General features: G+C 45.9%; 1 protein-coding gene across 7 annotated transcripts in view; it reads right to left on the bottom strand.

The window, feature by feature from the left end:
- Positions 1 to 7151: 7151 nt before the first annotated feature.
- DENND5A (DENN domain containing 5A) overlaps positions 7152 to 21692 on the bottom strand; it is a 130256-nt gene continuing 115715 nt past the window's right edge. For 4 of the 7 annotated variants that reach the window (XM_025356638.1, XM_025356640.1, XM_025356636.1 and 1 more), the window contains 11 exons: positions 20951 to 21035; positions 19276 to 19360; positions 18677 to 18805; positions 15643 to 15764; positions 14280 to 14425; positions 13598 to 13716; positions 12725 to 12906; positions 12032 to 12114; positions 11351 to 11474; positions 10573 to 10741; positions 7152 to 8176 (listed from right to left, as the gene is read on the bottom strand). In XM_025356638.1, coding sequence (XP_025212423.1) covers positions 7993 to 8176; positions 10573 to 10741; positions 11351 to 11474; positions 12032 to 12114; positions 12725 to 12906; positions 13598 to 13716; positions 14280 to 14425; positions 15643 to 15764; positions 18677 to 18805; positions 19276 to 19360; positions 20951 to 21035 — 1428 coding nt within the window. In that variant the 3' untranslated portion in view covers positions 7152 to 7992. Of the gene's footprint in view, positions 8177 to 8510; positions 8568 to 10572; positions 10742 to 11346; positions 11475 to 12031; positions 12115 to 12724; positions 12907 to 13597; positions 13717 to 14279; positions 14426 to 15642; positions 15765 to 18676; positions 18806 to 19275; positions 19361 to 20950; positions 21036 to 21692 lie in introns of all 7 variants that reach the window. The other 3 variants (XM_025356635.1, XR_003115626.1, XM_025356639.1) reach the window with 3 other exon arrangements.

Here is a 21692-nt window from a genome sequence, read left to right as displayed (position 1 = left end):
TTGAAAGCCCCAGTGAAATAATCACAAAGCAGGCCCCTGGGTTTCTGGAGCATGACATCTGCAACTGAGAATTATATATCTTTTGACGAACAGTTCCTGGCATGTGACTAGGCTCCAATTTAGATGCAATGCTTGACCATCAAGTGACAATATGTCTAGAACTGCCCATGATGGACTGGGTTCTGTTAAGTCAGCCAAGTCCTAGTTAGGTAGGGCCTCCAGTACTTCATTGCAAGGTGGAAATGGTAACCAACCTTGGTTTACTGACGGGTCAGCTCAGCATGTGGGTGGAAGCCAAAAATGGACAGTGGTTGCATGACAGCCCCAGTCAGGGGTTTTCTTGAAAGATAGAAGCAAGGGAAAATCTCCCCAATAAGCAGAACTGCAAGTGCTGCAGCTACTTGTGGAAGGAGAACTCTACACAGGGGACATGTTCCTGGACAGCAACCAAGGATCTAGCTGCCTAGCTAGAGGCTGGAAGAAAAAGTCTGGAAGATTAGGGACAAGGAAGCATGTGGGTGGGCATTTAGAAATAGGCACAAAATGTGAAGATTTTGTATCACACATTAACACCCACCAGAAAGCATCCACCACAAAAGAGAACTAACAACTGAGTAGATTAAATGACTCAGCCACTTCATCACTGGCCATCCTGGAACTGACACAACAGTCTCATGAATGGAATTGGTCACAGTGGCAGAGATGAAGGATACTATGTATGGGCCCAACAGCACAGACTCCTATATACCAAAAATGATCTAGCTATTGCTGCCTCTCAGTATCCAATCTGCCAGCAACAGAGATCCATGCTGAGTCCCAGATATAATACTATTCCTCAAGGAGACCAGCCAGCCACCTGGTGGCAAGTCGATTGCATGAGGGCCCTTCCATACTGGAAAGACCAGCAGTTTATCCTCACAGGGATAGAGACCTATCCTGGGAATCAGCTTGCCTTTTCTGCCCACAGAAACCTTAGCTGGCACCAGTATCCTCAGAAGTTTACAGAGTAACTGATCCACAGGTATGGAATTCCATCCAGCATAGCACCCAACCAGGGACCCACTTCACAATGGAGATGAGCAAGTGAGCCTATGACAATAGGATCTACTGGTTATATACTGCACCATCCAGAAGCTGCCAACCTTAAAGAGCACCAGAATGGCTTACTGAAGGCACAGCTAGGGCACTTGCCTGGAGGCAATAATCTGCACGGACTGGATGCCATCCTTCAGGACTCAGCACATGCATTAAATCAGAGAGCTATAATCACAGCTAAATTACAGCTCCCTGCTATGTCCCCTACAGGAAGAATGCATGGGTCCAGGAACCTAGGGGCAGAAGCAAGAGTGGCCACACTTACCATCACTTCCAAAGACCTACTGGGGAATGTTGTGCTTCCTGTCCCTAAACTCTAGGTTCTGTAGGGTTGGAAACACTAATCCCCAAAGGGGGCATATTCTTGCCAGGGACACAACTACACCTGTTAAGTCCCACCAAACTACAGAACTCTGGCTGCCACCAGGGTAGTTTGGACTCCTTGTGTCTAAGAACGAGGAGACAAGAAAAGAGTCACCATCGTGGCAGAGATTGACTGAGCTTGAATAGCAGGAGGTGGTAGCACTGTTTTTATACATTGGGTAGGGGGTAAAATAATGTGAAGCCCAAATGATCCATTTGGGTATCTCTTGGTACTCCCTTGTCCAGTTGTAACTGTAAGTGAACATGTGCAGCAACCCTGGTCAAGAAGACTACGGCGACCAAGGGCTTGGACCTCTCAGGAATGAAGGTTGGGGTTATACTACTCAGCAAGCCAAGCCCCACTGAAATGATAGCTGAAGATGACGGGAACTTAGGACAGCGCAGAAGGGAGAAGGTAAGTACCAATCGTGGCCCCAAGACTAACTTCATCAATGGGGATTGTAACTTGTTCCCCAAGGCTCCCTCTTCTAGGCTTCCCCTCAGAAAACCATGGAAAGAAACATGGGTACATTGTAGAAAAGAGGATCTGCGCAGTGTAAGGGGCAGACTGTGAGGCTGTGGAGCTGCATCACTCAAATCTCCTTCAAGAAAACCTGACAAAGTACCCAGAGAAGTCATAATTAATGGCAGCCTCCAGCTGCTTCCCCTGTGAATGCAGAAACCACACTTCCTCTAGGCTCTGCTCCTAGACAACAACTGAGCACAACAGGATTACTGGTGTGCCCACTCCTGCCCAAAGGGGACTCCTCGTGAGCAGCTTTTTGCTCAGGGACTTCCCATCAACTTGACTGAGATTCTTCTCAGAGCTGGTCTGTGGGTCTGAGACTTCCTTCCCACTCCTTCCTACCTCTGTCCTCTCCCAGGGTTCAGCCTGGCCTCTGGATCTAAAGCCTCTCCCTGCCTATTCTTGCTCCCTAGCTCTTTAGCCCTCACAGATGTTTCCTCTGTCTTGGAATCTGCTTCTCAAAAAAAACCCAAGTTGATAGAAATAATATATGATCTCTCAAAGATAGAGTACAACTACTAAAACATAGGGGCTGGCCGGGCGCAGTGGCTCCCGCCTGTAATCTCAGCACTTTGGGAGGCCAAGGCGGGTGGATCACAAGGTCAGGAGATTGAGACCATCCTGGCTAACATGGTGAAACCCTGTCTCTACTAAAAATACAAAAAATTAGCCAGGAGTAGTGGCATGTGCCTGTAGTCCCAGCTTCTCAAGAGGCTGAGGCAGGAGAGTTGTTTGAACCCGGGAGGTGGAGGTTGCAGCAAGCCACAAATAAATAAATACATAAAAATAAAACATAGGGGCTTGGCCAGGTGCAGTGGCTCATGCCTGTAGTCCTAGTACTTTGGGAGGCTGAGGCGGGCAGATTGCTTGAGCCCAAGAGTTCAAGACCAGCCTGGGCAACATGGCAAAACCCTGTCTCTACAAAAAATACAAAAGTTAGCTGTGCATGGTGGTGTGTACCTGTAGTCTCAGCTACTCAGGCTGAGGTGGGGGGACTGCTTGAGCCTGGGAAGTTGAGGCTGCAGTGAGCCAAGATCATGCCACTGCACTCCAGCCTGGGTGATAGAGTGAGACCCTGTCTCAAAAAAAAAGGGTGCAGGGGGAGGGCAGGCTTAAGGGGGAAGGATGAGAATAACATACCAAAAAAAGTTTAACTGTTTTCCATGATCATAATTGTAGTAGAAGCATTAGTATTGTCATTTTGAGATGGCTGTGTTTATAATGTGGGATAAAGAAAATGGTTAATTAGGGGATCTTCTAATTCTACCAATTTCTCTACCCTTCAGACCTAGGGTTCTCATTATATATAAAAAGTTAAGCCAGGCATGGTGGCTCATGCCTGTAATCCCAACACTTCGGGAAGCCAGGCAAGAGGATTGCTTGAACCCAGGAGTTCAAGACCAGCTTGGGCAATGTAGCAAGACCCTGTCTCTACAAAAAATTTAAAAATTAGTTGGGTGTGGTGGTGCACACCTGTAGTCCCAGCTACTCAGGAGGCTGTGGCAGGATCACTTGAGCCTGGGAAGTCAAGGCTGCAGTGAGCCATGATCATGCCACTGTGCTTCAGCCTGGCTAACAGAGTGAGATCCTGTTTCCAAAAAAAAAAAAAAAAAAGTAAAAGTATGTTATACTTTGGTTTGATCCCTCCAAATCTCATAGTGAAACGTAATCCCTGTTGTTGGAAGTGGGGCCTAATAGGAGGTGTTTGGGTCATGGGCAGACACGCGGCGACACCCCTCATGAGTGACCTGGTGTCATTCTTGTACTCATGGTAATGAATGAATTCTTGCTGTATGAGTTCTTGTGAGAGCTGGAAGGAGCCTAGCATCTCCTTCCGCTTTTTTTTTTTTTTGAGATGGAATTTTGCTCTAGTCGCCCAGGCTGGAGTACAATGGCGCAATCTCAGTTCACTGAAGCCTCTGCCTCCTGGGTTCAAGTGATTCTCCTGCCTCAACCTCCCAAGTAGCTGGAACTAGAGGCGCCCGCCACCATGCCAGGCTAATTTTTGTATTTTTAGTAGAGACGGGGTTTCACCATGTTGGCCAGACTGGTCTCGAAGTTCTGACCTCAAGTGATCCACCTACCTCGTCCTCCCAAAGTGCTGAGAATACAGGTGTGAGCCACGGTGCCCAGCCTCCTTCGTCTCTTTCATCCCTCTCTTGCTATGTAATTCTGCACACCCGTCCTCTTCTACCATGTGTGAAAGCAGCTTGAGGCCCTCACTAGATGCAGATACCAGTATCATGCTTCCTGTAAAGCCTGCAGAACCATTAGTCAACTAAGCCTCTTTTCTTTATGAATTACCCAGCCTCAGGTATTCCTTTGTAGTAGCATTAAACGGACTAAGGCACCCTACAATGCTGAATTGGAATCAGAAATAACACTGTAAAATCATGGGGCACCATGGATGCATGTGTGTATACACACTCATGTATACATACACATTTACATATGCATTTAACATATATAATTCCAAGATCTTCACTATCTTCAAATATACATATTTACTATATATCTTTATTTCTAGATGTCTATATTAAATGTATAAACATGTTATATTTAAATTTAATCAAAGCTCTGTCTACTGAATAGGCCTAGAACCAATGATCTACCAGTAACAATGAGAATTTCTAGTGTCCAATTATGGTCTTGCAATACCATTTCCCACTTAAGGAAACCAGGGCTTTTTGGAGAAATGGCTGATTCCAAGTCTAGGACAGAAAATGGATAAAGTGAGCCTAGAACATCTTGCAATACCAGAAATAAAAGCAGATATCAAAGACAACTAGAGTTGTGTCAAAACAACTCAGGAGCCAACTTAAACAAGCTCCCAAAGGCCAAAGGTAGGACAATAAAGATAATAACTGCAATGAGATGAAGCCTATCAAATACATTTAAACCAATGAGTTCACAATACTGTTTAAAAAATAGTCATCTTCTGAAGATAACAAAGAACCAGTTCATTATCTTAAAAGTTGGGTAAATAAAAGGAAAGAATTAAGCACTTATCTGCCTTTCCCACACAAACTCTACTGGGAAATCAAACAGTAGATGAGAGACAATGTCTCCTTATAAAATTATTCCATCTAATAAATGAAGACAAAATGATAGATTAGAATATCCCCATGCTGCAATCCCCAGTGAATTACTTGCTGGATGTAGGTATTGAGCATCAGTGGCTGCTAAAACAACAAAAATGAAAAACAGACGTTACGTGCCTCTTGCTAAATGAGCACACCACCACCTAGAGTCTTATCAAAGGGATCAACCTGAGGCAAGTTGTCTAGATCTAGTTGCTGATCTGCAGGAAATGCTGAGGATAAAGGAGTATATTGAACTGCACCACAGGCATGAAATTAGCAAAAACCCAGGCTGTGGAAAACTACAGATCAAATAGCTTAAAATCTTCAACAAATTGTAAAAAAAGGAAAGGGATGGAGGAGACCCTTTAGATTAAAAGAGACTTAAAAGATGTATCCAGTTTTTTAAAAGGACAGTAAGACTATAGCATGTAGGGATGCACATTTGGGCGACAAAACAATAAAGAAACTCAATGAAATTGTTACTTATAAAAGTCAAGAAGATGGAAAAAGGGAGGTGCTGGGACTGTGATGGGGAAGGGGGAACATGGAGGACCCTGGCATGTTCCCTGGGGGCTGGCAAAGTTCTATTCTTGACCTGAGTAGTGATTACAAGGGTGCTTGCTTTATAGTAATTCACAGAGTTCCTTTGCTTGCTTGTTTATTTACCAGTCCCTGAAATCTGAGCGTCTCGGAAGCACTGAAGTAGAGCAGGTGCAGAAGCTGAGGCAGGCAGGGCTGCTTGCTGAGTGAACCAGACACACCTATTTACCCAGGGCCACTGGAGAGGCCTGGCTGGGCCCTACACAGAAGAATGCAGTTGACTCAAGTGTCCTTGAAATCTTGAGCTACTGAGCAGGTCTGTTCTCTTATATCACACGTCATTCCAAAATGGATTTGCCGAAGATTACAAAACAAAACACAGTAGAAAGCGAGTAGTATCAGCTGTTAGAACAAGGAAATAGTTGGTCCCAGGCACCTGGCTTAAGGTAAGCTCAGGCCTAGGCCCACAATATACATACATACAGCTGAGTTCCATGCTGCCCTTCTTGCCCAGCCAAGAATCCTGCTTCCTGCTCCAGAGGTACTGCCTACCTTCCTTCCCCTTTTCTTGGCCATCTCCAAAAGAACTAAGGCTCTGTCCGTGGGCTTCAGGCAGACGGGTGCAGTGCAGCCTCTCACCCCCTCTGCAGGCAGGACGCTGCGCTGCAACTCTCTAGGCCCTTTCCTCATCTCTTCAGCAGCATTTACCACCTGCCAGGCCCAGGGGGTGGAGACAGGTAAGAGATCCCCCTCTTCCCTCTGGGAGCTCACGGTGCAGGGGCTGAGCCTGATATGAAAGCAGGCAATGACAATGCAGAGAGGAGATGCCAGCATCTAAGAAAATGAAGGAGCACAAGGATGGAATGATTAACTGCCTAGGGAGATTGGGGAACACTTCACACAGGTGACTGCTAAAGTAAACCCCGAACAACAAACAAAGTGGGTGAAGGGGAGGCATTCCAGGCAAAGGGAAAGTGCATGCAAACCAGGGAAGCATAAAAGAGGGCACTGATTGGTTTGAGGTCCCTGACTTGATCACACTACACTTCTTCTGGAGATTCCTGAGAAAGCAGCCTGAAGAATAAAAATGAAGGAAGCCAGACCTCTTATAAAGGTCTTCCACCTGCCATCCCCAGGAAAGCAAACCTTTCTTTCAAGAGCTTCCCCCGACCCCCAGCTTCCCACACCCGGTCTCCCTTACCCTCTCAAGAAAGGGCCCATCCTGTCTCAGTCAAGTGACAACCTCTGCACCCCTGGCCAGGTCTTTTCCCTCCTGTGCCTCTGTCTCCTCCTCTGTGGAGTGGGGAAAGAACCTTGTCTGCATCCCTGTCAATCAGTCACGTAACAGCTAGGAGAGCTCCTGGCACTGTGGGCAGAAGGACCCAGGAGACCCCAGGCCCTCAGGGGCATCCGGGGCAGGCCACAACCCCGAGCTTGCTGGTACAGAGAGGTGATGCCACAAGCCCGTCCTCACAGATGGACCCAACTGCACCCGCAGCCGCCCGCTGCTGACAAACCTCCATAAAAATCAGTGATCCATGCAGTTTTGTTTCAGGTGTTTTATTAAGTGGGCCATACTGTAGCTGGTTTCTAAGTTGCAAAACATAAATTTAATAATAATAACATAGCCAGTTAGATTGTGACAAGCTTTTCCTTTCCTTAAAAAAAGAAAATACTTAAAAACACACAATGGAGGGTTAAATAAATAAAACATTTTTAAAAAGAAAAAAGAAAAGAAAAACCTGTTAAAACATGCTTATGTTTACTTCTATGAAACTGTGCCAACAGGAAATATGATATTTGGCACGATGACACATCCCGGCATGTCTCCTTCCCAAATAATACTGACAAAAAAGAAAAGATATGGGACTGACTCATCAGTGCTTACTTAGAGGCACTATTAAAAATCCCTTTGATTGGAGCATAGGGCTTCCCGCTCAGCACACCTGTGTGTGGCCTATGAAAGCCAAATAACCATAATAATGTTAATATAGAAAACATTAGTTTAAAAATGATGTGGAAGGGCCTCATTAATGTGACGGGACAAGGAAACATAACTGTCCCGCACGCAGTGCCACAGGCTCAGTCCAGGGAGGCCTCAGGCTTCCAGCATGTGGCCACGGCGAGGGAGGGCACCAGCTTCAAAATAAGCGGCACCGGCCTCGCTCCCTCTCCCTATCACTCTTTCACATGAAAGTGTGTAAAAAGCAAATCGGCAAATAAACTCTAAAATAGATTATTTATTCCAAAAATCCTCTAGTTTTCTTTTTACAGTGAGTGTACATTTTGTCTCCTCCTGCACAATCGCTTAAGTCCGTTTGGGAAGAAAGGTCAGAGCTGCAGGGTGAGTCTTTCTTAGTCCTGCTGCTGACTGGTCCTGGGAGGTCAGATGTCGATGCCCTTGACAAGGGACGTCTCCAGTGTGATATTGAACTCCTGCAATGTCTGCAGCACGCGAATCAAGGAATTGACAAGTGTATGGTCTTTGATCAGTGCCACATCCTCATACATGTGTGCAGTGATGGGGCAGTCAGCCAGCAGGGCAATCCAGTGGTGCAGGAGGTGATCTCTGGCAGAGCAGGAGCAGTCCAGGTGGGTCAAAGGGGAAGGGAAAAGGAAGACAGACAGTTAGTGCAAGGCCAAGGGGGAAACCATGAACTAAGTCTGAAGCTGGAGAAGCTGACAGCTCCCCCACAGCCCCCTTTCCCAAACAGGGACTGGCAAAGAGGTCTTTCAGCTCCAGGACACCAAACAAACCTGACCCAAATCAGCCCTGTCATGAGCCCCCAGGCCTCCTCCTCCCCTGCCTCCCTCGCCCTGCCTAGACAGCCCCACCACCAGTGTCTCCCAGAGCTTCTCTCCTCCCACAGCTACCACCACCAGGAATAATAAGAAGCACTAACCTCACACAGCACTCAGCATGTGCTGGTACTAACGTAAGAGTAATCTTCATGATAACCCTATGATATGAGGTAGGTACTATTATTATCCCCACTTTACAGATGAAGAAAGTGGGGTAGATGGAAGTTAAGTAGCTTGTCCAAGACCACATGGCTAGTAAATGGATAACTTGAGATCTGAACATAGTGAATGCAGTTCTGGAGTCTGTATTTAACCACTATGCCAATTCTCTCCCTTTATGCAGCCTGAATAAACTACTGCCTTAAGTTTATTTGAGCTTCATGCTCTTTCACCTGACCTATAGGAATAACCCCTAACAATCTCGTCCACTCTAATGCATACCACCCATAATATCAGATTAATATTACTTCAGTCTCCTGATGAAACAATTTTGTACTAATATGAAAAGAATCTTTCTCTGTCCCAGCTCAGGGGCCCTATCCTGTTTCCTATTACTGCCCTTGCTACATTCTGTTATTTCCTTCCATTAAAGGCTCACTTAAATACCAACTCCTCCCTGAAGTCTTCTCTGATTTTTCTCCTCTATCTTTTCAGCATATTGTATGAATGTATACTTCATTTTTGGACCCTCAAAACCTTCTTCCATGTTCTGTATTTAATTAGGACAAGTAAGCTTCTAAATGGTGGCTGGGTGTGGTGGCTCACGCCTATAATTTCAGCACTTTGGGAGGCCAAGACAGGCAGATCACCTGAGGTCGGGAGTTCAAGACCAGCCTGACCAACATGGAGAAACCCTGTCTCCACTAAAAATACAAAATTAGCCAGGCATGATGGCACATGCCTGTAATCCCAGCTACTCGGGAGGCTGAGGCAGGAGACTCGCTTGAACCTGGGAGGTGGAGGTTGCGGTGAGCCGAGATTGCACCATTACACTCCAGCCTGGGCAACAGAGCGAAAGTCCATCTCAAAATAAATAAATAAATAAATAAATAAATTTATTGGCAAGGGGCCATGTTTTATTCAGCTCTCTTCCTACCAACTTCCATAAGGCCATTTAAATGTTTAATGAAGGAATAACTAGATATACTCTGCTTCAAACTTCCCCAGTGGTGTAATTTTGATCTTTCCTTTCAAAATGGGGCCCCTCTGCCCCTAGTTACATACACGCTCTCATCCCTACCCCAACAGATCACCACACACATAAGTCATGTGTTGCTTAATGACAGGGATACAGTCTGAGAAATGTGTCATTAGGCAGTTTCGTCACTGTGCAAACTTTATAGGGTTCTCATACAAACCTAGATGGTAGAGCCTACTATATGTCTAGTCTGTTGCTCCTAAGCTACAAATCGGTACAGCCCTGTCTCCAGCCCCCAGGCCTGCTCTTCTACACTTCTTCTGGAGCTTCCTGCCAAAGCAGCCTGAAGAATAAAAATGAAGGAATACTGTGCTGAATACTGTAGGCAACTAAAACACAATAGTAAGTATTTGAGTATCTAAACATATCTCAACATATAAAAGGTACAGTAAAAACAGAGTCTTATAATCTTTTTTTTTTTTTTTTTTTTTGAGACAGAGTCCTGCTCTTTCGCCCAGGCTGGAGTGCAGTGGCCGGATCTCAGCCCACTGTAAGCTCCACCTCCGGGTTTACACCATTCTCCTGCCTCAGCCTCCTGAGTAGCTGGGACTACAGGCGCCCGCCACCTCGCCCGGCTAGTTTTTTGTATTTTTCAGTAGAAACGGGGTTTCACCATGTTAGCCAGGATGGTCTTGATCTCCTGACCTCGTGATCTGCCCGTCTCGGCCTCCCAAAGTGCTGGGATTACAGGCTTGAGCCACCGCGCCCGGCCGAGTATTATAATCTTATAGGACCATCATCCCATAAACAGTCCATCACTGACAAATGTTGTTATGCAGCACATTTTATGTAGTGTGTGACCATACATGATACGCAAAGGAAATTCAAGCTTCTAGGAAGCCTTCTAAGGCCACATCTCCCTAAGGGCACCTGGTGAGCCATTCCTCACCCCTGCACCACACCAGGCCTCCAACACCACCACCAAGGCTAACCGCTGTGCACTCTGGGCCCCGGGTCTGCAGTACCTGGCTCCCAAGCACACCAGCATCTGAAACTTGCCGTCCTTGCCGATGTTCCGGGGAGTATTGTTGATTGCAGTGACAAATCGGCAGAAGTTCCGGGCTCTTGTATGCCAGTTTTCCTCAGAGACTACTTCATTCTGCTCTAATGTCTCATAATAGGTTTGTGCTTTTTCTGTGAAGAGTAGAAAAGCTTGCCAGTGAAAGGCTCTCAACACCAACCTGATGGTCCTGCAGGCCACTTGCCATGGGCCTCTCCAAGTCCACGCAGGTAACTTAATGAGAATAGTACAAGTGTTCTGATGTCACCGGTCATGTTTCAAAATGATCCTTAGCTTCCCTATCCTTATTTTTAAATTTAGTTATGTGGCCCTTGATCTAAAGATGTTTTTTTCCCTACTCTGAAGACACAAAAAATTCTGAGGATGGTTTCTTGCATGAAAATTCTCCATATTGGTGCAACATAGGGCTTGGGGCTCCAATACATTCAGCTGGACTTTGGGATCTATAAGAAGAAAGTGTGAGGACTCAGAACTAAGTCCATACTAAATAACAGATGTCTAGAAGAATCTTTTCTGTCCAATTCTCAAGAGGTAAGCATTTACCAAGGGGGGAAGGAGAGCTCTTGTCATTCCCTTTAAGAAAAACCAGAGCAAACAAATGAGATCTTAGAGTCACCTAATTTGGGTTCTGCCTCTCAGAGTGGTCAGCACCCATGCTATGTTGGTGAGTCCCCCTATATCTCTACATGCTTTTCCCACCCTCATACTCCAGCTCAACTCACCCAGGAAATCCCAAATGAAGACATTTTTGAAGAGCCGGGGTGATTTAAATCCATGCTGGAAAGCCTGTTCCAGGGCCGAGACAAGGCCACACTCTCCACAGAGCAACAGCGTCAGACTGCCTCGCTAAGTAAGGAAACAGGGGAGGATGCCAGGCTTGTCTCAGCCGAGCTGCCCTCCCACCACTGCATCCCTAAACCCACAGCCCAGAGTTGGGAGGGCTGCAAAAGACAGGCTAGGACTCTATCTGTTCTCCTAACACCTGGCACAGTGCCTGGCTCAGAGCAGCTCCCAGTGAAGAGTTGTTGAATAAATGGATGAAAGAAGAGATGAGGGATCTGGGTCACATACAAGGAGATTCTCCACTGGAGGACAAAGCCAGTGTGGCCACTATTCAAGGAGACCCAGGCAAATCTAGAAGAGGACAGGAATGGGTACTGTTCACTAGGGGCCCAGGGACTCTACTGGGTCATCAGTATGGAGGGAAAATAGGGTAATCTGAGGCAAAGGCCCCCAGAGGAAGGAGTCTGCTCCATCTCCAACTAGCTGAGGCACACACTCTACAAGACTCGAAGGTGTCCACAGCACATGGGCCTGGAAGAGCATAACAGGATAATTGGAAAAACAAAATTATTCTCTCTTACTCAATGTAAGGCCCTGGATTGGAGGGCAGGAAGGCTCACCTCTTTCTCAGGCTTATGGAAGTGCTTCACAATGCCATTGACTGCCTCCCCGATGGACTCCTGGATCTGCCCAGTGTTCAGCTCTAATAAAAATCAAGCAGACATCCCTAACCAATCTCAGAGGCTAACAGTGCTTAGCTGCCTGAGCAGGAGACTGAGGACATGGGGAGGGCCCATAGGAGAGGCAGGGCAGCTGGACCCTAGGAAGCAGAGGCTCTTGCCCACCCAGCTTTGCTGATTTAGCTCTTCCACAAATCTTGGGGGAAAAACACAAAAGCTAACACCTTAGAGTTCTATCTCTAAGAAATGCTGGTAAAGTTTATTTTCCATTTTACTTGGAATTGTGGGCAACCAAAAGAGAGTCATGCCTTGGCTGTGAAGCCCAGGAATCAGGAAGGAGAAGGCCAGAAAGTAGACCCTTCTCCTTTAATGGATCATGCATGAATACAGACAGCACCCAGGCTTGGCAGCATGAGTTCTCTCCTCTCCTGCCAGCCCTCTAAGGAGACTGCCAAATGCTCTCAGTGATTCATAAGAGGAGGGTGCCATATGCCTGAGGTGGCTTTGTCAGCAGAAGTGTTTCCTAAGGCAGCTGCACAGGCTGGGATCTGGGTTCCCCATATCAGGGCTCACAGAGCTCCACCCATTCCCTAGACTGTGTGGCATGAGGGCCCAACCTCTCCTCCCACTTACTGGGCTTGTTGTTGGGTGAGATGGTAACAAGCCTCCGGATGACACTGGGGGACTGCTGCAGCGGCGGGGTCCGGCACGGCCTCTCATCCACCTCAGGCTGGGATGTGAGCAGCTCCCCAACTAGGATCCGCTCCAGGCTTCCATCATCCATGCCCTTCCCTAACCACCGGCCACAAGGGAACCTGAAGGTCAGACAATGGACTGTCAGAGCATCCAGCTCCTCCTTGCTGCTCAGCAAGAGCCATAACAAAGCCAATCCCTGGAGATAGGCTCTGAAACCAGGATAGAGACTCCTTCAAGGCTCTGCTGGTTCCACCATGTATCATCAGAGAAGTGACCTGAGTGGCATGGGTGGCCTGGGATCTGGGCACAGCAATTCCACACATCTTCACCTGGAAACCCTCCTTCTGGCCAGGCCTGATGGCTCATGCCTGTAATCCCAGCACTTTCAGAGGCCAAGGCAGCTGGATCACCTGAGGTCAGGAGTTCAAGACCAGCCTGGTCAACATGGCGAAACCGGTCTGTACTAAAAATACAAAATTAGCTGGGCGTGGTGGTGCATGCCTGTAATCCCAGCTACTCAGGGAGCTGAAAAGAATCACCTCAGCCCAGGAGGCAGAGGCTGCAGTGAACCAAGATCATGCCACTGTACTCCAGCCTAGGTGACAGAGCAAGACTCCATCTCAAAAAAAAAAAAAAAGAGGAAACCCTCCTTCTACTTACTTTCAAGTGTATGAGGCAGAGCCAAACAGGAAGTTACCTCAGGTTATCGCAACCTAAAGGGTCTCCTTGGGAACTCCACATACCCAAGCATCAAAGAGCTCCTGTAGACACACCTTGCCCCTCTACCTTACAGCCTGAGGGAACACTTACTTGTAGGTATGTCCTGTGATCTCATTCCTGACCATCACATACTCCACCAGCCATTTGGCATATAGCCCAGAGTTATCATGGCCAATCTGGACAGTAGTAAGCTTCCCCAAGTTCTGGCACTGTTAGAGAATAGAGAAGATGAGGTAGGTCAGGAAAATCAGAGGAAAGAACAGTAGTCCTCAGAGGCACAGATCTGACTGGCTACCTGCAACATGACCCCTCAGCATCTGCAGGGGTAGAGGTCATGGCTCTATATACTGCCAAAACTGCGGTACAGCACTATCTCATGGGGGCGCCCAAGGCTGAGAAAGAAAACACTCTACCTAGAAGAAGAATAGGGCCTGGGAGCAAGAGGTTCTGGAAGTGGGTTCTGAGGTCTCTGGGAACAGGTGGGCTGAGTAGCTGAAAGAACTCTTGGGGACTTCTCAACATACTATGCATGGAGAGATGTGCAAGTCCAGACAAGAAAGTGCCTTCCAAACAGACACTGTTTAGACAGGGTGGGGTCCCCCTCCTCAGGGTCAGTTCTTGGCTCCAGCCTCAGATCATCTCAGGAAGGTCAGCTATGCTGACACATTACACTGTACATAGCAAGGCCTCTGAAAAATCCTGCAGAAAACTCCCCAAAGCAGCTGTTGCAAACTCAGATCCCCACAGAGCTATGGCCCCAAATAACACATACCTCGAAGGTCATCTCTAGCACATTCCTGGGAATCTGCAGAATCTGTGTCTCACCCAATTCTCCTGATATACAGATCCATGGGTTGGCAGTGAACATGGAGCCCCCCAGCTTCTTGCTTGGTACGATCAGAATGTGGTACGGGATCACTGTTTAGGGGAAGCCACAAAAGTATTGAGGAGAATCAGGAATCCTTCCCAAACCAGATGGGACTCTGACCTGCTCCAGGCAAGCTGGCACAACTGTGGCCCCTGCTATCCTAGCCCAAGCAAAGCCCTGGAACAACAGGGCCCCAGGACCTAGTCCCTGGCTGATGTAGAATATTAGCCAACTATTCCACAGCCCCTCCTCAATTTCACTCCTCTCAGGCTTACCACCCAAACATCAAAGATCCAAGCCTATCTGTAGGCTCAGAGCTAACTGAACCTGTTGGTTAAACAATATCCCCAACTCCTAACGTACTGAACTGCTTTTTAGAGCACTCTTCAATCTATCATCTCATGAACCCTAATAACAATCATAACAATCTTTGGAGAGGAAGTATTGCAATCCTTTTTCCAAGGCACAGAGAGAGACACGGTTTGCCTCAGATCTTTTAAATTCCAGTCCAGTGCTACTTCTATTAAGCCCATAGCCCTAGTCTCTAAAAGGGAAGATGCAGCATCAGATAGAAACAAGAGTCCATGCTGCTGAGTAATTGGCCAAAGAACTAGCCAAGTGGCAAACTCAGAGATTAAACTCCACCCAGCAGAGAATCCTGGCATCAGGGAAAGAAGAGGCTCAAAGGGAATTAGACCATATTGAACCCTCTTCCCTATTCTGTAAATAGAGAGACTGGGACTCACAGCAGGATAGACTCTGCTCACACACACATAATAAGTTAGCCAAAGCTGGGCCCAGACTTAAATCTCCCACTGGCATCTGGAGTTCTTTCTGCTACCTCAGGCAAGAGCTCTTTTTCCCTTCAGCCTGGTCTGAAATATTCTGTGATGCCAAGTGACACTCTTAGGTGAAAACAAAAGGGAGATTCTTTGTGGGTATGCAGGGAGGGAGGTAAACTGCATCAGCTCAACTGACTCCACTCTACCTTCATCACCTTAGGCTCCCAGAGCAGTGCCTAGGACAACATCGACAACACAATGGCAAAAAAGACTGAGCTCTCCAGTTCAGAACAAGAATGAGAAACTTCGGAGAAAACACAACCTCCAAGGAGGGCAAGTGCACCTCTCTCCCCACAGAAGCAAAAGACAAATAGAAAGTACAAGGGATTAATCTTCTTTCTTTAAAAAGGGGACAATGAGTGAGTCTCAGGCAGGTTCATAAAGACTGCCTTGAGAAGGCCAGCTGGGAGCACAGGGCTACTCACGGATAGTTGTGAAGACATTGGTGAAGCAAAAGTAATCGACGGCATTAAAAGACAGGAGGTGATAGAGGAACTGCTCCTTCTCGTCATCACAGCGCAGGAAGGCATAGCGCTTATATAACTTTCTGTTGGAGAGGAGGCAACACATCAGTCTCCGACCAAAAGAAAGGGAAAGAAACTAGAATTTTCAGTTCTGGAAGGAGACAGCTAAGGGAAGCATAAGATGTCAAGCCTCAAGTTCCTTAGGTTCACCCTATAAAGGAACAAAGCTATCTACTCTGTAACTAATGGACAGAGGGACAATGGTTTAAGCTATGGCAGGAACAACAAGAATCAAAAACTGCCTGTGTCCAAGGTATATGACGTTACTAAAATGTCAAGTATCAAAAGTCATGAAATCTCCTTTTCTAAACTGAGGGCTGTAATGAAATTCCATCAAGGATGACACAGGTCCTCTCAGGCTTCTAGCTAGGCTGTCAGCTAGTGTACGGTGTGTGAGTGGCAGAGGATGAAGGTCTGTGGTCACCATTCATCACCAGGCCTAGTTTCAAACCCTGAGTAGATCTGAGAGCCACGAGTCAGAACACTGCTCTGAATGGGGGTGTAAGCCCAGGACAGCTTCAGAAGCGATAAAGGGCAGGCTTCTGCTCCCGCCTCTGATCCAGGTCACAGGCAAGGAAGAGCCATGCAGATCATATCCTTCCGCTTTTTTCAAACTTTCTCCCTTCATTTCCACTGCCTATTCATCAGAGGTCAACTCCTTTGCCTGACATTCCAGGCCCTCTGCAGCTTCAAAGCAATGATATCTTCCCCCAAATAGAGGAGACACCCAGAGCCAAATGTGCAGGCCTTCAACACAAAGAACAAAAGAAGACAACTGTCCTGGTTGCCCAAGCTGCAATCACCATGGCCAGAGAGGTACAGAATTCAGATCTGTGAGGTTCTACCTAGCCAGGTTTATAAGGCACTTTCAACAGATAATTTATCAACCCAGGCCTGTTATGTCCAGGTGCTGGAAAGTGCCTATCCTCAAATGCAGTCTAAGTGAATAAATCAGGTAAAGGCCATGGTATAGGACTGCTCACAATGAATAATCAAACAAAAGGCTGTTTCTTGGAATTTAAAGAGTCATATGCTTCAGTGGTCCTGGAAGGCCTTCTAGAACAAGAGGGACCTGAAGGGCAGCAGAAATTTAGACAAGTGTTGTACAGATAGGTTTGGAAACCAGTTTGGCTGGAGTTGAGAGTTCAGTGAAGTGATCAGTTAGCAATGAGACTAAGAAGTTAGGCTATTATACCAAGGGTGTCAAATGAAACCAACAAACAAAAAGGCTATTCAAATGAAGGAAGGTCCTAAAATTTTAAACTAAGGACTTTGCAATCTGCCCAGTAAGTAAGGGGTTTCTGCAATTTGCCCTAGAAAAAGGGACAGCCATGACCAAATTCAGGAAATTTAAATTTAGTGCAGGTGAGAAGTGAAAGGGAAATGAGGATTAAACTAAGTCTGTGCAGTAAAAATGGTAAGGAGACAGGTGGGACAGAGGTGAAAGACCTGAAATCTGTGGGAGATAAAGCAAAGCAAGGAGTCAAAACTGACTCCAAATTTTGAATGTAGGTACGGAGAAGAAGTGGGGGTAAGCTTTTCAGAGAGCACAGCGGCGACATTAACAAAAAATCTGAGAGTAAAGTAGTTATGGTGAAGACTCTGTGAAGCTTGCTTTTGTTCTCTCTGAGCTAAAGGTAAAATATCAGAATGGAAATAAATGCAGGAGTGGAGTTCAAAAGACATGTCAGGGCTAGAACTTCAGATGTGGGCATTTCCTGCTTAGAGGTGAGAGAAGTCATGAGAATGGGTGAGATCACCAAGTAAGAGAGCAAGCAAGAAAGCAACAAAGAGTGTGTGCATGCAAAGAATTGAAGACAGTGAAAGCCAACACTGTGCAAAGAGTAAGGGGAGAAAGAGAACAAGATGGTATAAGGTCATGGCAGCCACACAAAGTGAGTTTCAAGGTAAGGGGGGCACTACATGGTATTACTCACCGCAGACAAGTTAAGGAGAAAGAGTTTAGGCTCCCTATATAGGAGCTAACTCATTTCTTCCTTTGGAATTTAGAATTCAGTGGGTACCGTGAATATACAGCCCCCATGAATATACAACCCTGCCTCCACCTTACCACATCTCCAAGCTACAAACAGTCCTGGGGGCTAGCTGGAAATCGCAGAGATTGAGGGACATTCTATCAAGATATACTCTTCACAGGCTGTCCACCTCCTGTCTCTGCAGCTATGCACACCTTTTACGTGCACTGGCTGAATCCCTAGTGGATGCTAAGCAACATGCTCAGCCTTGGGAAAGGGACAGGTTTATGCCTTCAATGAAAGCAAACGTCAGTAAGTAGCAAGCAAACAGATAATGAAAATACAACACATCGTGGTAAAAAGGGGATGAACAAATATTCTAACATATGTTATACATGCCTGGAGGAGGGATGAACCACATTTCTGGGGAGTCCAGGAAAACTCTGGGAAAGAAAACTGGGCCCTGAAGAAGTTTACCAGGTAGAGTGCAGACAGGGACTAGGGTCATGCAGAAGTACAGACAAGAAAAGGCTACAGACATCCTGAGAGGAGTGAGGGGTATGATGTGTTGAACAAGAGAGAGAAGAGGACATCTCAGAAGTTTCCTTTTAATTCTCCAATCCTTTGCTCCCCAGAACACGAAAGAGACAAAGGAAATGCCTTATGTCCAAGAGATATACATGTCACCTGAATACAGGAAGGAGAGGAGGACCTCATCCTTCTCACCACCTCTCTAAGAAAGCTAGTTTTGGGCATGCAGGTTGAGAAGACAGGGAGAACCGATATAGCAGAAGTATTCTACTGATAAAAAGGGAGAAGAGGAAATACTGCAAAACCTTCATAAGCAAAGAGGTTAGCTGAATGCAGCAGCAATGAATACTCCCCCTTCCCACACAAGTTTCCAATCTCTTCCCTCCATTCCTGGGAGCCTGCTTCTACTCCTGGCGGAGCAGCCTTACTTGGTGAGCTCATGGTCTGAGAGGAGCTGCTTCAGGTGTCTGGAAAACAACTTTTTTTCCATGGACAGTCGCACCCATGCTCTAGCCTTTCCCACATCAGTCTTGATTTCCCCGATGTTCTGGATGTGCCTGGAGGAAGAATGCAAAAGGAAAGTGGAGGGCGGGATGGGAGATGAACTCACTGCCAAAAACTTACCTGCAAAGCCAAAGGAGACCTGCTGAGACGGCCCTATCCCAACCTAGGAGAACCTATCTCTATATTCTCCAAATACTGGGCTTCCATGTAGCTTTACCAGATAGGCTCACCATATTTTGGGAGGAAAAAAGACAGCACAGACCTTAAAAAGCCAGGCTAACTCTGAGCTCTTAGGGCCTGAGATACTCTCCTATGCTCCCTTACCTCCAAAAATGCCAGGAAACCCAACTGTTTGTAGAGCTTTACAAATGTATTATGAAACACAAGACTTTGTGATTAGAAGGGCTTCCATGTTAGCTGAGATGCTGTAGCAGCCACTGAGACCTTCTTACTTAAAGTGGACACCTAAGCAGCAACTGAAAACAGGATTTTAGTGGCTTATTACATGTGAGCCCATACTGACCTCATATCCTGAATCAGGGAGATCCTCAGGGGAGGCATGAGTGAGCTGGCATCAGACTTCCTACGTTCTGAATCAAGAAGTATTCCTAGAATAAACAAGTTGGTCATGTCCAAAGAGATCTGAATATCCAAATAGCTGACTACCCTTCCCTTATCTTAAATCACAAATTACTATGGGAAACAGTTGGTTACACTGGTAACACTTTAATTGATTGTTTCATAAATATTTATTAAATTCCTACTAGAGATCAAAATTTTGTATTTTTATGGATATTATCTCATTTAATTCTCTAACAATTTATAAGGTAGATAAAAAAGATACCACAATTTCCCCTACTTAACAGAGAAGGAAAATGACATTCAGAGAGGTTAGCTGCTTTGCCTACATCACCAACTAGCAAAGTCAGTAATGGAATACAGATCTCTTGGCTCCTAGTCTATCATGCTCCCATCATGATCCACAGAAGCAGTGCTTCCACTTAGAGCCACTACTCACATCCTGTTCTGGCTTCACAGCAGCCTACAAAAGCCCAAGAGAATGTATAAAGAACAAGAATGTTCTGGTTCTGTTCCAGAATGATAGGACCTCTAGGAGAAGAGAAGATATAATACCTTTATATCCTCATGTCTGGCCTAATGTTTAAAACTTAGTATTTTCCTCATCAAGCTATTGAGAATTTTTGGCTACAGTTTATTTCTCGGCAATGACTTCTATAGCATTCTTAATAAGAACCTGCTTTTACACATCCAGAAAGCGGGCCAAAAAATTCCTCATAAGCCTACCTGGAGAACTCTTGTCCCTAGTTAGTTTTCAGCCAATTATCTCCCCAGGTTCAGTGCTAGTTAAGGTCAACTAGTTCAAGGGCAAAGAGTTCATACCCATCTTTTTACCCCATTTAACTTGCCTTTACCATTAAGATAAAAACATCCAAGAAAGGTAAACAAATATTTTGGCAGAGAGTGGAGAACAAAGGATGATGTGAAGGGGAGATGCACCAAGAAGTAAAAGAAGAAGGGAGACTACCCTGGAAAGGACACTGTAGGATGGTCTAAACATCAGAGCAGGAGACAAGATGACTGGCTCTTGTCTGGCCTCTTCCATGAGCTCACTTTGTGATCTTAAGTAAATTCAATTCCTCTCCGGACTTGTTTCCTCCTTTTGTAAAATAAAGGGCCTGGACTAGATGACCTCTGGAGTTGCCACAAACTCTGACATTTTTATTAGGTTAGAAACAGAAAGTAAGTATAAGGGATCATTCACACCAGGACTTGACTTTGAGGAAGTCCAAGGAAGGACACTGACCAACAGCTCTCTTGACTAATAGGATAGATAATCATAATGCGCATGTCAGAGAAATAAAACAAAAGACTCTGAAAACAGCCTGCTCCAAACCCGGTACCATAGTAAAACCCATATTCATTTTGAGACTGGCCTCTTGCCCATATAATTTTCTATCTTGCCAATAAAAAGCACACAGAAATACATAATGAAAGCAAATGCCATGGTTTTGGTATGCTCTGTGGTTCAGAGAGTCTGGTGGCTCCATATTTAAAAGAGAAAACACTCCAGAACAAAGGCTTCTTTGACCTGGAATAGTTTGCTTCAAAATGATCACTCCAGTGGGTGATGGAAAAGTGGAGAAAGGGCAGACTCTCCAATGCAGAGACTATCTTACCTGACATACTGAGGCTTCCTGATGTGAGTTTTCTCTGCCGGTTGTCCTGATAATGTAACAGGTGGGACCATAAGGCTGATTTCCCCTGGAACCAATGCAAGGGAGAAATACCTATCAGTTTAGATTTCGGGGGTCAAGGCTTTCAACATACAGATAGAAGCTTTTGCTTAAAAAAAAAATATGTACTGTTTCTTGTTTCAATGTACATCCAGGACACAGCGTATGCAAATATATCAATTTACTAAAATCCAGAAGAAATATAAACAATGGAAGGTAACAGAAAAAGGAAATGGTCTCCCACTGGGAATAGAAAGGAGATGGGAAAGAGAGCCTGGGAAGGGACTGGTGGATAAGAAAGAAACAAGCAGCTGGGCACGGTGGCTCACACCTGTAATCCCAACACTTTGGGAGGCCAAGGCGGGCAGATCACTTGAGGCCAGGAATTCGATTCCAGCCTGGCCAACATGGTGAAACCCCATCGTCTCTACTAAAAATACAAAAATTAGCAGGATGTGGTTGCGTGTGGTTGTAATCCCAGCTTCTCAGGAGGCAGGAGAATCGCTTGAACCCAGGAGGCGGAGGTTGCAGTGAGCCGAGATCACGCCACTGCACTCCAGCCTGGGCAACAGGGTGAGACGCTGTCTTAAGAAAAAAAAAAAAAAAGAAGAAAGAAAGAAAAGAAAGAAAAGAAAGAAAGAAAAAGAAAGAAAGAAAGAAAGAAAGAAAGAAAGAAAGAAAGAAA

The sequence above is a fragment of the Theropithecus gelada genome, chromosome 14, assembly GCF_003255815.1.
Source record: "Theropithecus gelada isolate Dixy chromosome 14, Tgel_1.0, whole genome shotgun sequence".
In the NCBI taxonomy this organism is placed as follows: Eukaryota; Metazoa; Chordata; class Mammalia; order Primates; family Cercopithecidae; genus Theropithecus; species Theropithecus gelada.
Note: the sequence above shows the minus strand (reverse complement) of the source record. Positions and strands in the feature narration are given on the sequence as shown.